Source organism: Lingula anatina, unplaced genomic scaffold (assembly GCF_051362555.1).
Source record: "Lingula anatina isolate TDL-2025a unplaced genomic scaffold, LinAna3.0 unanchor82, whole genome shotgun sequence".
NCBI classification, from domain to species: Eukaryota; Metazoa; Brachiopoda; class Lingulata; order Lingulida; family Lingulidae; genus Lingula; species Lingula anatina.
In genome coordinates this window covers 6199284-6216985 of record NW_028257603.1, presented here as the reverse complement: position 1 = coordinate 6216985, position 17702 = coordinate 6199284, and the positions used below count along the sequence as shown (strand labels likewise).

General features: G+C 34.8%; 1 protein-coding gene across 1 annotated transcript; it reads left to right on the top strand.

Moving 5' to 3' along the window:
• Positions 1 to 13722: 13722 nt before the first annotated feature.
• LOC147759297 (uncharacterized) lies at positions 13723 to 17443 on the top strand. Its single transcript, XM_086998592.1, has 9 exons — positions 13723 to 13758; positions 14292 to 14340; positions 14900 to 15102; positions 15464 to 15512; positions 15897 to 15947; positions 16119 to 16181; positions 16432 to 16485; positions 16697 to 16744; positions 17036 to 17443. The coding sequence occupies exons 1-9, from the start codon at positions 13723 to 13725 to the stop codon at positions 17116 to 17118; spliced, it is 636 nt and encodes a 211-aa protein (XP_086854718.1). The 3' UTR covers positions 17119 to 17443.
• Positions 17444 to 17702: the final 259 nt, after the last annotated feature.

The following is a 17702-nucleotide window of genomic DNA, read 5'->3' as shown; positions in this document are numbered from 1 at the left end:
TTTAAGTTTACTGCACACTGTCCTCATGCTTCTGTTGAAATACCAAGTCTCTTGCACACTTTCTGCACACTGTTTGTACTCATGGAAGTGTGCAGTAGGTGTGTAGCAAGATTTTTACTGCACACTTCTGCACGCTCCCCACAGCTGTCTACTGCACACTCTAGAGTGTGCTGTACATGTGCAGTAAATTTGCAGCACATGTGCTGCACACTTTTTAAATTTTGCTAAGGGTTACTAATCTATGTATTTCTGTCATGGTAAATCTTAATTATTTGATTTATATGTAAAATATGCTTATAATTTATTGTCACGTCCCTATTAATGCTGTTTATCAAGTACCGGGTACTCTACATGCATTGTCACTACAATGTTAAACAAATTTTTAAAATAATAATAATTCCAAAATTGAAGAAATGGTTGATTTACAAAGATTTATTGTGAAACAAGTTTTCCTTTGCTCAGTACAAATACAAACAATGTCTATACATTAGAATTAGTTGTTCAGGAATGAACTATATACAATATAGAGGTACATGTAAATTGAATACAGCAATCTAAGGGCACAAACAGACATCCAATTAATATCAAACATTTGAAAACATATTGCCTTTCCCACCTGATAGTGTAAAGCAAGATCAAGGCAAATGTTTATTAGTCCTTTGGTTTGTACTAGTGGTTTGTTGTATTCAGTCTCTGTTTATGCTGTCCTTGGTACAGAGTGATCAGTCTTAAAAGATTTCCAAACAGCAGTGGTTACTGTATATAGTTTGTATCCAACACCTCACACATAATGTCCATAATATCCTTTGCACTGCCATGATTAATAAAGAGAGTATTCAAATCCATTCCATAAATACATTCCTTTTGACATTAACACTTCCATCAAGGTCATAAATATACAGATTGGCCTGTGCTGAATTGCATATATTTGCAGCAATTGTACCAACTGAAGTATATGATAGACCTCTTGTTGAGCAGGTATTTTAACTTTAAAGTAGATACTGGAACCACATTGCGAATGGTTGAACACACTTTTTTACTGTTCAGATTACATATTACAAAGAGAATCTATGCATGTCAAATCCCAGACAGTTTGGCTTTAAAACATCCCAATGAACTTATTTTCCAAGTGAAAATTAATTACTGTGGTTACTAGTTCTAAGTAAAATAGTGTAAGCTAAATTAAAAATATTTTTCACACTAGACCTACAATTATTATTATTATCCACATATCAATACATCTACATGAGCTCCATCTACATGATTCCTGTAATATCGGATTATATTAATGCCAAATTTCCACATGACAACGATTAATAGACTCCCGGGAATTATTTCCCCTTTACGCTTTTTGTCGCGCTGGCGGTCGACGCAGCATTTATTTCTAAACAAGTTGACCGCAAATTAAGCACAATTTTGCACCTTCAAGTTCCGTGTCACGTTTTCATATCATGCATTTATTATTTCTACAAGTTTTCTCTGCCCAAAATGCGAAAAAAAGAGAGTTATCTTACCATGTTGTTTAGAAAACTTCTTTTTCCTCCGACAACCCGTCTTCACTGCCGTTCACCTCTATGTTAAAATGACCACTCAGCTTCGTTTCTAACACCACTGCACGTCACTTCCGGCACAATTCTGACCAATGCTGATCTTCTCCGGTTCCCTTTATTAGGCAAATGGCTTTATAACTCAGAAATTAGCTAAGTGATACCCAAGGGATATTAACAGACTGACCCTCTCAAAGTTCTTTCAGGCCCATAAGTCACATCTTAAGAAAAGCACAAAACAATAATGCACAAAATAGGAGACTACCAATTCTGATGCAATAATACATTACGTTTTACTGCACAGTCAACATCAAATTTTTAATTATGCACAACAGGTAACAACGACGGAAGTAAAAGCATAAGGCTTCAGGCCCATCAGAGTGCAAGTTTATACTTAGAAAGTGACAGAATGAGAAAAATGAAAATTTCACACAAAATTGCATAAATTCAATAATAAATGATAACCCAATTGACCTGGCTTTCTAATTTGAACTGCATGCCAATCCTAAAAATCATACTTGTAAGTTAAAAATAATAATAAGTAACACTAATGTTTGCAGTAGCAATGCAAAAATATTGTTGTCAATTTTGATGTAACATTACATAATAAATTATACAATAATTATCACCAATTTTTGATTTAATATTGACAATAAATAGCATGGACATGTAGAAAATTTGATTACCATTCGGTTTCATGTCCATGGAAGCTCCGAGTCCCACAATGAATATGCCAAAAAGATAATGAATATTTCACTCAAATGTATAACTTCCAGAAAAAGAAACCAATTAGACTGCTTTTCCAACTCATTCTGCATTTTAGTCCTGTGTTTGTTTTTTTAAAGGTTTGACAGTCATAACACGGTTTTCCCATAATGGTCATCATGGCAGCAGCACCAAAAATTGTGTTTTCTTCTATTTTGATGCAACATTACATAATGCTTAACAGCATAATGACCATCAATTTTTAATAATAGAATATAAGTAACATGGACATTCAGAAAACGTGACAAGCAAAGTTCTTCAGGATCATGGAACTTTAAAGTCACACCTTGAAAATGCCAATATGTGAAAAATTAAATTTTCACAAAAAAATGTTTAACTGCCAGAATAAATTACTAAACAGACTGCATTGCCTACTGAAGCTGTATTTCAGCCCCATGTTTCTTTCCTGTAAATTTGAAAACAGTAAGTGACATGGTTTTTCTTAAATGGTCATCATGAGAGCAGTGCCCAAAATAGGTGTTTCTTCAAATTTTGATGCAATATTACATAATGTTTAACAGCATAATGACCATCAATTTTTAATAATGGAATATTAGTCATATGAACATTCAGAAAACGTGACTAGCAAAGGTCTGCAGGCTCATGGAACTTCAAGGTCACACCTTGAAAATGCCAATATGTGAAAAACTAAATTTTCACAAAAAACTGTTTAACTGCCAGAAAAAATTACCAAACAGACTGCACTGCCTACTGAAGCTGTATTTTGGACCCATGTTTCTTTCCTGTAAGTTTGAAAACAGTAAGTGACATGGTTTTTCTTAAATGGTCATCATGGGAGCAGTGCCCAAAATAGGGGTTTCTTCAAATTTTGATGCAATATTATATAATGTTTAACAGCATAATGACCATCAATTTTTAATAATAGAATATTAGTAACATGAACATTCAGAAAACGTGACTAGCAAAGGTCTGCAGGCTCATGGAACTTCAAAGTCACACCTTGAAAATGCCAATATGTGAAAAATTTAATTTTCACAAAAAACTGTTTAACTGGCAGAATAAATAACCAAACAGACTGCATTGCCTACTGAAGCTGTATTTCAGCCCTATGTTTCTTTCCTGTAAGTTAGAAAACAGTAAGTGACATGGTTTTTCTTAAATGGTCATCATGGGAGCAGTGCCCAAAATAGGGGTTTCTTCAAATTTTGATGCAATATTACATAATGTTTAACAGCATTATGACCATCAATTTTTAATCATAAAATATTAGTATAATGGATATTCAGAAAATGTGACTAGCAAAGGTCTGCAGGCTCATGGAACTTCAAAGTCACATCTTAAAAATGCCAAAATGTAAACAAGACAGCACTGTTCTGAAATGGGTTTATTTCCATTTTTAACACTTTTTTAACATAAAACAAAATAAACAGTTTGTTGCCATTTTTATATGACCAACTAAGAAAATTGATGAGATGGGAAAAATATCAATAGAACAGTGTTAAATGTCCAATTTCCTCCATTCTGAAATTCTGAACATAGTGGATGATTGAATCTGACAAACTGCAATGATATGAGTTTATTTCCATTTTTGACACTCTATTACACAATACACGATAAAAAGTTTACCATCATTTTTACATAATCAACTAGAGGATCAGAGAGGCGATACCGCCTCCGAATATTGTACCACCAGCTGGAGCAAGCGCATTTGTATAGACCCCCACATACACAATATAAGGGTCTATTCTCACAACTTTAGATCGATCTATCACCGCGGGGAGTCTCACCAGACTACCGTCAGATAATCCCCCTTAAGTGTCCGTCCCCGCCCACTACAAGCCGTAAGGGGCAATTAACTTTCGTGTCCGCCCGGCTGACAGCTATTCAGCGCGAACCCCCAGGGAGTTAGGTCGATCCAAAGTAGGTCGATCTAATCTATGGAAATGGGGTGTTAGGGACACAGCCACCAGTCTTATGCTTGACAAGCTATAAAAATGCAATCAACAAGAATTTTCAAAATACGCAAAAAATATATATAACTTAAAATGGTACAATCAAAGTTAAGTTCATCGTAAGGTAGGTCAAAGGTCAATTTCAAGGTCACAGTAAATTGCCAGTATATGACTTCCTATTCAACTTCAATAGTAACTATGGACTTATTTCTGCCAGGTTTGGAGTTAAAAGAGAAAGAAATTAGCAGAGTTCAGTTCATGATTATAAGTAGGTCAAAGGTCAATTTCAAGGTCACACTTAGATTGCCAGTATATGACTTCCTATTCAAGTTCAATAGTAACTATGGACCTATCTCGCTAGTTTTGGAAATAAAAGGGAACCAAAATTTGCAAAGTTCAATTCATGATAAAAAGTAGGTCAAAGGTCAATTTCAAGGTCACATTTAGATTGCCAGTATATGACTTCCTATTCAAGTTCAAAAGTAACTATGGACCTATCTCTGCCAGTTTTGGAGATATAAGGGACTAAATGTTATAATTTCGGAGTTACCTTAATGTGCCATAAATTTCCTACAGAAAAAATTAATTAAAATAAAGAAAATGTCATTTTGGTCAAAATTCTTGAAATGGGAGGTGCTCTGAAGTTCCAGACGTTCAAATTTGATGAAATAATGTCATTTTCCACCACAAGTTGCCTGCTTTGCCAAGCCTTATGTTTTATTTTTCCGGAGTTCAAAATTTATTATCTATTACCGTACTGCACATTTTGCTTTAACCACCAAAATGTACTTTTTGATACAGCGTAACTTTGGAGATAAAAGGGAAGCAAAATTTGCAAAGTTCAGTTCATGGTGAAAAGTAGGTCAAAGGTCAATTTCAAGGTCACATTTAGATTGCCAGTATATGACTTCATATTCAAGTTCAATAGAAACTATGGACCTATCTCTGCCAGTTTTGGAGATAAAAGGGAGGCAAAATTTGCAAAGTTCAGTTCATGGTGAAAAGTAGGTCAAAGGTCAATTTCAAGGTCACAGTAAGATTGCCAGTACATGACTTCCTATTCAACTTCAATAGTAACTATGGACTTATCTCTGCCAGTTTTGGAGATATAAGGGACTAAATGTTATAATTTTGGAGTTACCATAATGTGCCATAAATTTCCTACGGAAAAAATTAATTAAAATAAAGAAAAGGTCATTTTGGTCAAAATTCTTGAAATGGGAGGTGCTCTGAAGTTCCAGATGTTCAAATTTGATGAAATAATGTCATTTTCGACCACAAGTTGCCTGCTTTGCCAAGCCTTATGTTTTATTTTTCTGGAGTTCAAAATTTATTATCAATTACCGTACTGCACATTTTGCTTTAACCACCAAAATGTACTTTTTGATACAGCGTAACTTTGGAGATAAAAGGGAAGCAAAATTTGCAAAGTTCAGTTCATGATGAAAAGTAGGTCAAAGGTCAATTTCAAGGTCACAGTAAGATTGCCAGTATATGACTTCCCATTCAAGTTCAATAGTAACTATGGACCTATCTCTGCCAGTTTTGGAGATAAAAGGGAACCAAAATTTGCGAAGTTCAGTTCATGGTGAAAAGTAGGTCAAAGGTCAATTTCAAGGTCACATTTAGATTGCCAGTATAAGACTTCATATTCAAGTTCAATAGAAACTATGGACCTATCTCTGCCAGTTTTGGAGATAAAAGGGAGGCAAAATTTGCAAAGTTCAGTTCATGGTGAAAAGTAGGTCAAAGGTCAATATCAAGGTCACAGTAAGATTGCCAGTACATGACTTCCTATTCAACTTCAATAGTAACTATGGACTTATCTCTGCCAGTTTTGGAGATATAAGGGACTAAATATTATAATTTTGGAGTTACCATAATGTGCCATAAATTTCCTACGGAAAAAATTATTTAAAATAAAGAAAAGGTCATTTTGGTCAAAACTCTTGAAATGGGAGGTGCTCTGAAGTTCCAGAAGTTCAAATTTGATGAAATAATGTCATTTTCGACCACAAGTTGCCTGCTTTGCCAAGCCTTATGTTTTATTTTTCTGGAGTTCAAAATTTATTATCCATTACCGTACTGCACATTTTGCTTTAACCACCAAAATGTACTTTTTGATACAGCGTAACTCGAAAACCGTATGGAATACGGAGACCACCCCCAGTGTTGGGCTTTACATGCTCTACAAAATGCAAAAAAGAATGGGTCTCTAGCATTAACGGTTCCCGAATTAGAGACAGTTTTCAGTTTCGGTATCTTATGGCCGCTTCACCCGTGAAAATGCACCGATTGACCCCAAATTCACACAGATGAAAGATGACCTGAAGGGTAACATTTTCCAATAATATTATTGGTTAAGTCTGTGTGGTGTCTGAATAACAGCGCAAATAAATTTTTTTTCGTAAAAAAATTCATTTTTTTGAAAATTTTTGCCCGTTTGACCTTGAAATAAAGGTCAAAGGTCAAATCCAAGGGCATATTTGAAATCTACACATATGACTTTTGGAAAGTCCTCTGTAGAAATTTTTCCGATAATTCCTTCCGTAGGGTAGATAATTAGCATTTAATTTTGCCATTTTTGGACAAGGGTGCATTGCAATGAGTGCCACACCTAGACCCCAATACCGACAAAGCCCAAATTTTACGTGGAACGAGTTGAGATTATAGGTGACCTAAATCCAAGAGATGGGTATGGGGGCCCTTACCGTCTAGGAGGAGAAGCGGTAACGGTAACATGGCGGCGGAGCCGGCGGAGCCGCAGGAGCCGGCGGAGCCGGCGGAACGGACCGGACGGGACTAAAACCATGTGTACCGCCAGCGCTAACGCTGGTGGTACAATTAACAATGTTGTAAAGATGCAGGAAATATCAAACAAACACTTTTACTTATCTTATTATTTAAATAATGAGACTGTTAACATGCCTAAGAATTGAATCTGAGGAAATGTGAAAAAACAGCATAACTTCTAAAATAAAGGCCCGATGATGCTGATTTTCGAACTCAACCTGCGTTTTAGTTAGTTTGACTACTCCTGTGAGTATAATGACAATTGGCCTATCTGTTTTTATGTACAGACACAGATGTGTCTGTACATATTGCCATCACCTGCGTCTGTCGTCGCCGTCGCCGTCCCTGTCGCCGTCCCTGTCGCCGTCGATGTCGCCGTCGCCGTCGCCGTGCACTTTCATCGTTAACACGATAAGTGGAAGACAGTTTTACTTTTTGGCTTTATATTTACAGAGCTGATGAATATTCATAAAACGCAGGTCAAGTTCGAAAATCAGCATGTTTGGGCAATTATTGTAGTATTTATGCTGTGTTTTCACTTTTTAGCATATATGCAACACTGTTAACACATTTCAAGGAAAACCGATAGGCCTGTTGTCATGAAACTCACAGGAGTAATTAATCTTACTAAAACGCAGACCAAGTTCGAAAATCGGCATGATCGGGCCACTATTTTAGTAGTTATGCTGTTTTTTTCACTTTTTAGCATATGTGCAACACTGTTAACACATTTCAAGGAAAACCGATAGACCTGTTGTCATGAAACTCACAGGAGTAATTAATCTTACTAAAATGCAGGTCAAGTTCGAAAATCAGCATAATCGGGCCATTATTTTATAAGTTATGCTGTTTTTAAACATTTCCTCAGATTCAATTCTTAGGCATGTTAACAGTCTCATTATTTAACTAATAAGATTCGTAAAAGTGTTTGTTTGACATTTCCTGCATCTTTACAACATTGTTAGTTGATTATGTAAAAATGATGGTAAACTTGTTATCATGTATTGTATAATAGAGTTTCAAAAATGGAAATAAACTCTATCATTGCAGTTTGTCAGATTCATTCATTGACTATGTTCAGAAACTCAGAATGGAGGAAATTGGACATTAAACACTGTTCTATTGATATTTTTCCCATCTCATCAATTTTCTTAGTTGATCATATATAAGTGGCAGTAAATTGTTAATTTTGTTATATGTTAAAAAATTGTTAAAAATGGAAAAAAAAACATTTCAAGACAGTGCTGTCTTGTCTACATTTTGGCATTTTCAAGGTGTGACTTTGAAGTTCCTTTGGCCTGAAGACCTTTGCTAGGAACATTTTCTGAATATCCATGATACTAATATTTTATTATTAAAAATTGATGGTAATTATCCTGTTAAACATTATGTTATAGTGCATCAAAATTTGAAGACACCCCTATTTTGGACACTGCTCCCATGATGACCATTTAAGGAAAACCATGTCACTTACTGTGCTCAAACTTACAGGAAGAAACATGGGACTTAAATAAAGCTTCAGTGGGCAATGCAGACTATTTGGTAAATTTTTTTGGCAGTTAATCAGTTTTTTGTGAAAATTTAATTTTTCACATATTGGCATTTTCAAGGTGTGACTTAGAACCTCCACGGGCTTGAAGACCCATGCTAGTCACATTTTCTGAAAATCCACGATACGGATCTTTTATTATTAAAAACTGATGGTCATTATGCTGTTAAGCATTATGTAATATTGCATTAAAATAGAAGAAAACACAATTTTGGGTGCTGCTGCCATGATGACCATTATGGGAAAACCATGTTACTTATGATTGTCAAACTTTCAAAAAAGAAACAAAGGACTAAAATGCAGCCTGAGTTGGAAAAGCAGTCTAATTGGCTTCTTTTTCTGGAAGTTATACATTTTAGTGAAATATTCATTTTTATCATGTTGGCATATTCATTGTGGGACTCGAAGCTCCCATGGACATGAAGCCAAATGGTAATCAAATTTTCTACATGTCCATGCTCTTTATAGTCAATAATCAAAAATTGGTGATAATTATTCTGTAATTTATTTTGTAATGTTACATCAAAATTGACAAAAATCTTTTTGCACTGCTACTACAAACATTATGAAAAGAAAACTATGTTACTTATTATTATTTTCAACTTACAAGTATGATTTGTAGGATTGGCATGCAGTTCAAATTAGAAAGCCAGCTCAAATGGGTTATCATTTATTATTGAATTTAAGCAGTTTTATGTGAAATTTTCATTTTTCTCATTCTGGCATTTTCAAAGTGTGAACTTAAACTCCCATGGGCCTGAAGCCTTACGCTTGTTACACATTTCACTTACATTGGTATTACCTGTTGAGCATAATTAAAATTTGATGTTGAATTTGCAGTTAAGCATAATGTACTTTTGCATCAGAATTGACAGTAGCCGGTTTTGTGCATTGTTATTGTCTGCTTTTTGTCTGTACATTTGACAGCTTTGCTGCCTTGTTCTTATATTGTGTTATCAGTGTTGCATATATGCTGAAAAAAGTGAAAAAAACAGCATAAATTCCCTTAAAATGACCCAAGCATGCTGATTTTCGAACTTCACCTGCATATTATGAATATTCATCAGTTCTGTAAGTTTCAAGCCAAAAGGTAAAATGGTTTTCCACTTATCATGTTATCGGGGTTGCATATATGCTGAAAAAAGTGAAAAAACAGCATAAATTCCCTAAAAATGACCCCATCATGCTGATTTTTGAACTTGACCTGCATATTATGAATATTCATCAGTTCTGTAAGTTTCAATCCAAAAGGTAAAATGGTTTTCCACTTATCGTGTTATCGGTGCTGTATATATGCTGAAAAAAGTGAAAAAACAGCATAAATTCCCTAAAAATGACCCAATCATGCTGATTTTCGAACTTGACCTGCGTATTATGAATATTTATCAGTTCTGTAAGTTTCAAGCCAAAAGGTAAAACCGTTTTCCACTTATTGTGTTATCGGTAAAAGTGCACGCCAACGGCAACGGCAACGGCGACGACAGACGCAGGTGACGGCTATATGTACAGACACATCTGTGTCTGTACATAAAAACTGGCAAAACCCATGACTTAAAATAGTTAAACGCTAATAATTTTGCCAAATCTCGTCCAATGTTTCTGAAATCTGTACAAATGATGCTTGACGACAATAAAAGTCTCTGAAAAGCTGATCAGTTGACTGTGTGTCTAATGAAAAGTATTTTCTATGGACGATATATTTGAGAAAAATGAAAATTAAACTGAAAACACTGGCAAATTCCATGACTTAAAATAGTTAAATGTTAATAATTTTGACAGATCTTGTCCAATGTTTCTGAAATTTGCACAAATGATGCTTAACAACAATAAAAATCGGTGATAATCTGATCAGTTGACTGTGTGTCTAATGAAAAGTATTTTCTATGGACAATATATTTGAGAAAAATGAAAATTAAATTGAAAACACTGGCAAATTTCATGACTTAAAATAGTTAAACGTTAATAATTTTGTCAAATCTCATACAATGTTTCTAAAATCTGTACAAATGATGCTTAACAACAATAAAAGTCTGTGATAAGCTTATCAGTTGACTGTGATTTTTTAAGTGCCAAGTATATTGGAAATTGATAATCAGAAGTGTGAGAATTGACAAATATTTCAATATTGCAATGTATTATTTACTCTAAAACAAAAAAACAAAAAACAAAAAAAAAAAAAAAAAAAAACATTAAATGTGATTATTTGACTTTGTTTGTGTAGGAGGTTGCAAGTTACCTATAGCTGTCATCTGGAAAACAATAAACAATATATACCCACACAAGACTCCTCCTTACTATCAATGTCAGATCAAGATTACTCCTCACAATGGGTTTCTGGCATAGGCTGTTGTTAGCGCAATATTTGACAATGTTCTAAATCTTGCCACATGTCATGTATTGTACACATGGATAAGACAGTGCTGCTCTTGGTGCTGTCTTTCACTGCCTGCTTTTTCATGGTAAGGCTACTCTGAAAAAGAACAATATAACTGAGAAAATTGAAAATTACATTGAAAAGACAAATTGGCAAATTGCATGACTTAAAATAGTTATACATTAATAATTTTGTCAAATCTGGTCTAATGCTTCAGAAATTTGTACAAATTAAGCTTTACACTACAGCACTACTGATTCAAAAATTCACTGAAATATTAAAAGATCCACAATACAATGTGATCTACGGAAGAGCATTTAATAAATGAATATTATGTTGTTACTTGACCATTTTAAAAATTAATCTGGAGTCAATGTGTTCCATTGTATCAGTATAGTTCTGTGCCTCCTAGTACAGTGTAGTATTCATGAGTCATTAGGTTCCATTGTGGCAGTATAGTTCTGTGTCTCCTAGTACAGTGTAGTAGTCTGGAGTCATTGTATTCCATTGTGTCAGTATAGTCCTGTGTCTCCTAGTATAGTGTAGTAGTCTGGAGTCATTGTGTTCCATTGTGTCAGTATAGTCCTGTCTCCTAGTACAGTGTAGTCTGGAGTCATTGTATTCCATTGTGTCAGTATAGTCCTGTGTCTCCTAGTATAGTGTAGTAGTCTGGAGTCATTGTATTACATTGTGGCAGTACAGTCTTGTCTCTTAGTACAGTGTAGTAGACTTAAGTCAGATGATGGACTGGAAGAGATAAAAAACTCAGTGGTCAGGAATTTTCCACAAAAAGTTCAAGAGTCTGAGAGTATTGACAATTTATTACTTTCCTTCAACATAAAAAAAACGTGAATGAATGTGTAAAAAAAATTATCTTACAAAATAAAGTGTTGTTGTTGGTTACAGCCGAGGCATACACTACTATACTAGTGCTGGTAATACAGAAGACAGGTGGATTTCCTGTCGTCACTGAAACTCGGGATGTGCTAATACATGTTAGTGATGGCAGAAACTAAAAGACAGAAAACCAGAACAACAGAACAGCAGAACAGACTAAAATGCGGAATACAGTAAAAAGTGGAACGTGTATCAAATACATTGTGGAACAAGGGAATATTATTTATGTGATGCTAAAAGAAAAACAAGACAAATATAAATATATTGAGTTATTACTATTATTATTGTTGTCTGCTTTTTGTGCACTTTGGACAATACATGTCATCTTGTTTTAAGGCGATGTCTGTTGCGCCTTTACATAGAGGATAGTATTCTTTATTGCAACCGTCATAAATGCCATACAGGGTGTGTGTATCTGGCAGCTGGCATTCACAGTAGAAATTGACTGCGACTGAGTTTTTTTCACACGATTTTTAATTTTACGCCTGCTTATAATAGGAAAAAGCAATAGATGACGTCTTTTTTAACAAAAAAATTAATGTGGACTAAGTTTTTTGTGGTCATACTTCATGGTTGTTGGATCTTTGCCGTTCGCCAATGTAACCATATTCGCTATGACGTATAAACCACAATTGTAGTTTACTAGTTGTTATTTTGTTGGGTTACCGCAAAACGTTAATTTGTAGAGTTCTTGACGATGCCATGGTGCTATCAGTGTCGCAATGCACATTTGTTCCATGGTTGGAATGTCACTGAAAGAAGAATCGCATATATTCAGTGTATATGGGACACACCCCTATGTTTGAAACTGTGAGCCAATGTGTTTTGAGGTCTGGTGTTCAGTTTATTATTTGGATAAATCTATTTTTGTGACGCTTGAAATCTAACTGTACTGCCAGTGAACATGACTAGTGTCCTTCTGGAAGCGGGAATTGGTGTTTAATGTTATATCATGACAAGCGTCGATTAACGTTCCATTCAGCCAACCACAAGGGTCAGTGATTATATCGCGGTCTCTGATGTTCAAATTTTCATTAATAATATTCCTATCAGCCGGGATTGACACTTCTCTGCTGTAGCTGATGTCCCTGATGTCCCATCGATTCAAGTGAGTAAAGTGTTCCATTCTGTGGCTGTGTCTGTATGTTCCGTTCCGTAGCTGCTGTCAGAGTATTCCGTGTCCCGAGTAGAGTGTTCTGTTCCGCACAATCGGTGGGGGCTTCTTTCCACCCTTGTATGTCAAGAAGCAGCCACTTAAACTCTTCTTACTGATTGGTTCTTATTCCGATATCATCGACAAAATATTTCATAATACTGGGGGCCATTTTTGTTCGCAACATTGTAGTATGATAGAATAGTTGTCTTCAGTCTGGGAGCGCAAAAGAGCATATAGGTCGTTGATGATTATGTTCCGGGTATTCAGGAACCCCGTCGGCGATCATTTTGCGTTGGAACTCTTCAGATGACTCAAGAAGAACAATAGGAAATTGTATTTATAAAAGAAGACACAACGTCAGTTGTGCTCTGATTTATAATCATCTCACCTGCCATCGCAAAATGTTGCATCATTACAGATGAAAAAGTTAAAGTGGATGACGGCATTCAATCTCGTCTGTTTTCCAAAAGCACTTATTATCTGCAGCCAAGTCTATATATCATGCTATCGTCACATTGTGACAAGCACATTGCATCGTGATGTGAACAGTGAACAACTGACACAGTCGATATCACATACGTATCCTTCATTTCAAATGTTTTTTCCTGATGACGTTTTGCAATCATGGCAGAATTACCATTTAAGAATGCCCTGACTGAAGATGACACCCAGTGTACAGAAAGTTGGATGAAATTTTCGGTTTTTCATCATCACCTTTCGCTGACGCCATGTTAACATTGAGTATAGATGGCGCTGTGCAAGAGGTGAGACTTGTGGTTTGCACCATAGACCCCAACCGATATCAGTCAGAGGTTAATTGCCTGCTTTCTAAAAAACCGTGCAAGGATGGGGGCATAAGCATCTTACACAGGATAACCAGGCTCTAGTTGTGTGTGATATAGTGTAATTTGTAAAGCAGAGAGAGTCACGTCGAGACCGTCAAAATAGCGCCATTCCTATTGGTTTAAAGTTAAGGAACAATACAGGAGCTGTCCAATCAAATTTCTTTATACAGTAATTATTCCTGTTTATTGTTTTAGTAAACAAAGCAAAGATATAATTTTGCACAGTAGCTGGTAAGTTAAATTTTTGTTCAAAATTGACCATGAAAGTTTGTATCCAAGTTTTTTATATGATAAATTTATTCTAAATGAAATTTTGGAGAATTTCCTGTTACACAACGTCATTTTTTTTGCTGATAATCCCAATATAATGGAGTGTATCACTACAAAAGAAAGATGCAACTGAAATCTGTTATTGGAACATGTTAAAGTATGATTTGATTTATTTATTGCAGATGTCAGTTAATATGGAAATTGAAAATAACAAAGAAGAGCAGTGTGCTCGTAAGTTGTGTGTGTGTGTGTGTATGTGTGCGTGCATGCACGAGAAGTTATTCATATATATAATCAGGCTGTACACTGTATGAGTCATAGACTGAGTTCCCATACCTAGATCGATCTGACAGGGCCGATCCATCTCCAAGGGGTTTCTCCCAAAATTGCTTTCATCTTAAGCGTCTTAGATGTCTGCCACTCCTACTGAAGGTGCTAAATGATCATTAATAACCCCCTAGCAGCTTCTGGCACACATCTAAGCTGCTTAAGTTGATTGCAATTTAGGGAGAAACCTCTTGGAGATGGATTGATCCTATATAAGATAGATCTAGGTATGGGGACCAAGTCTAATACATGTTCTACCAAATCAATACATTGTCCTAAACTGCTTTTGCATACTTTTCAATGTTCTTATATAAATGAAAAAGAAATTGACTTACTTATTCATATTAAGAATGCAATATATCCCTTTTTTATATTTAGTGAGTGATTTGAATGTCTGCAATTACAACATCAAAAAAGATATATTGACAAGATTTCTTTCTATTTTCTGTTTCATTTTGAACAGCCATGGCCACTGTTCGAATAGTCCTAAAGGACAATATCTTAAAAGCCAAAGCAGTGGGCAGAGGAACTGCCCTTGGAACATGGGACACCCAACGTGGTGTAAACCTTGCTAGGTGCACCGAGTTGGGTGTCCCTGTTCTAAGGGCGGAAGTTCTTCTGCCCAAGGCTGCAAATATAGAGTGGAAGTTTGTTAGACCGCAAAACGTAAGTATAATATATTAATTTATTTGTAATGACAAATGAACTGAGATGAAAATAATTTTCCTTTTTATTGAAAAATAAAATCTAAGTTCAGCAAATTTAAGTGTTTTTTTTTTTTTTTTAGCTTCATTCATTTCTTGTAGATTACAATGTATTTGATTAGTCAAATTTTAAATATATGTATCTTTTCATTTGAATTTTCTTTTTCATTTCAGACATCAACTTATCTTCAATTTATTTATTTATTTATTTATTTAGCCTTACCACCCTGGGTCTGGCTGGATATGGGAGCCTGAACCCTTTAGGAACAGGTGCCTCCAGGTGACCACCAAGGACAGCATGGAAGTGACTTGTACATGGGGAGAACTACACATATGAACCTGAAGTCCACACCAGTGATAAGCAAATTGCAGGTAATAATTCAGTTGATTTTAGCAATTTACTTGGTGTGTTTGTTCATTCTCACTATTTGCAAGGAATCTTGAAGTAAAAGTATCATTGTTTTTTACTACAAACACCTTAACTCTCAGGGTGCAAGTCTTGACCCTTGAAGCTGTTGATTACCAGGGACCATTCACAATGAATTTGGTCAATTTTGTCTACCTAGCTAATGTGCACTAACTCCATAGAAACTTCAGAATGCAATCAGATTAATAAAAAAATGTAACTGACTAACACATCCCCTGTTGTTTCTGACTTACCTGTAATTACATTACTACTGCCGTAACGTAACGTGTTAATTAAGCTTAGATTCAATATAAATTGTATTCCCTTTCATTTTAATTATTCTGTTTCAGTTGATACCAAGAGTGATAACAGAGTAAAGGCTCCTAACACTGAAGAGACAGGTAAGACAGGAATCTCAGTAAAATATTTATTATTTTAATACACATATGAAATGTACACATGTGCACACTTGCACACACACACACTCTTTATTTTCAGAAAAATCCATGCTTTTAACTGTGTAAAGATTGAACATGATTTGCACTCCTTTAAATTTGCTTCTGTTCTTTCAGTTGATACCAAAGACAAGAAATATGCAACAGTTTTAACAGTTGTTAAAAGTATTGAGGAGATAGGTGAGACCAGAAACTCAGTAATGCATATGCGTCCACACGCACTAACATGCACTCTCACACAGTACACACACACACCACGTTGCTTATCCAAAGTCTTGTCTTTAGCATACTTAAGAAATTCCAAATTTATTTTAAGTGAATTATGTCTTTGAATGTGTTTTCAACAATGTAATTCCGTATTTGTGCCCGAATTCTGTTTGAACATGGATTTTGTTTCATTTGGTTTCTATTCCATATTTTTTAGCTTTAGCCGACATTAAAGATGCAAACAGTGTGTCACTTGCTGAGGATATCAAGAAAAGAGGTAAGAAAGTTAGGTCCATTTAAACACACCCAAAAAGTTTACACACACACACACACACACACACACACACACACAGAAGCAGGCTCTCATACACAATCATTGTGTTAATTCACTGTTAGGTGATCTTATTCATTATTGTATCTTTGTCTGTGTACGATATCCTTGTTATGCTCATGGACAGAATTATTTTGTTTTCCATTTTTTTCTTCAGTTAATGTCAAAGACACAAAAATAATGATAGAGGACGTGAAGGAGAGAGGTAAGACGACAGGGTCTATATAATAGGTATCTACTTATTACAGTGTTAAAATGTGACTGTGCATGCACTTGCATGCACACACACACACACACACACACACTCCTTGTTGTGCAAACAGTATTTGTACTTTTGACAAGTATTAATTGAAATTCAAAATTTGATTATTCTTAACAGTGGTAAATGTGTTTCAATGTTGATTTATTTATGAAATAAGATGGTGCACAGACTGTATATTGAAGGTTATAATATATTATAGCATTTTATTGAGTAATGTTTTGTCATATATTTCAGCTCCCAAGGATCGCCGTCCTTCACGGTGGCGGAGATTATTTAATCTTTTTACATCCTGCTTTAGGCGCAGGTCAAGGACATAAATGGTTATTATTATTATTATTATTATTATTATTAAATAAAAATTATCACTTCAAACATTCAGAAATTAGGAAAATTTGACATCATTTTCAAAAGAACAGATTTATTTTACTGTCATATGAAAGTTATTTTGTTTCCTTCTTTGGATGGCATCATAGCTAAGTTGAGGTTTTTAAGAGGCAACCTATGTCAAACAACTGGTAAAAATTGTATTTGAAGCCAGTTATTATATAATAGCAGCCAAGAGCTGGTGGTTGTTGGATTGCTGCCTTTTAATAACTAATAAATTTTACCTGAATTATATTTTAATGTTTTTATCTTCTTATTTTTCAGGGAGGATAGTGCAGAACTACTAGAGTATTTTTACCTCTGTGGCAGTCAATTTAAAAACTTCAATATATCATTCTATTAGTTTTACAATAAAAATTTAATTTTCTGTTATCAAATGAGTTTTGTTTTTCCTTCTTTTCTAAATTAAAAAGTTTAATTTAGCATTAAAATGTATAATGCACAATAAATAAAGTACTACATCAATTACTTTATTCCAATGCAATAAACAAAGTACTGCATCAATTACTTTATTCCA

Excerpts from the sequence above, each read along its gene's own strand:
- LOC147759297 (XM_086998592.1), top strand. The coding sequence starts at position 13,723 with ATGTTAACATTGAGTATAGATGGCGCTGTGCAAGAG. Across the intron at positions 14,341-14,899 it reads CAAAGAAGAGCAGTGTGCTC|CCATGGCCACTGTTCGAATA; the intron begins GTAAGTTGTGTG and ends CATTTTGAACAG. Across the intron at positions 15,948-16,118 it reads TCCTAACACTGAAGAGACAG|TTGATACCAAAGACAAGAAA; the intron begins GTAAGACAGGAA and ends CTGTTCTTTCAG.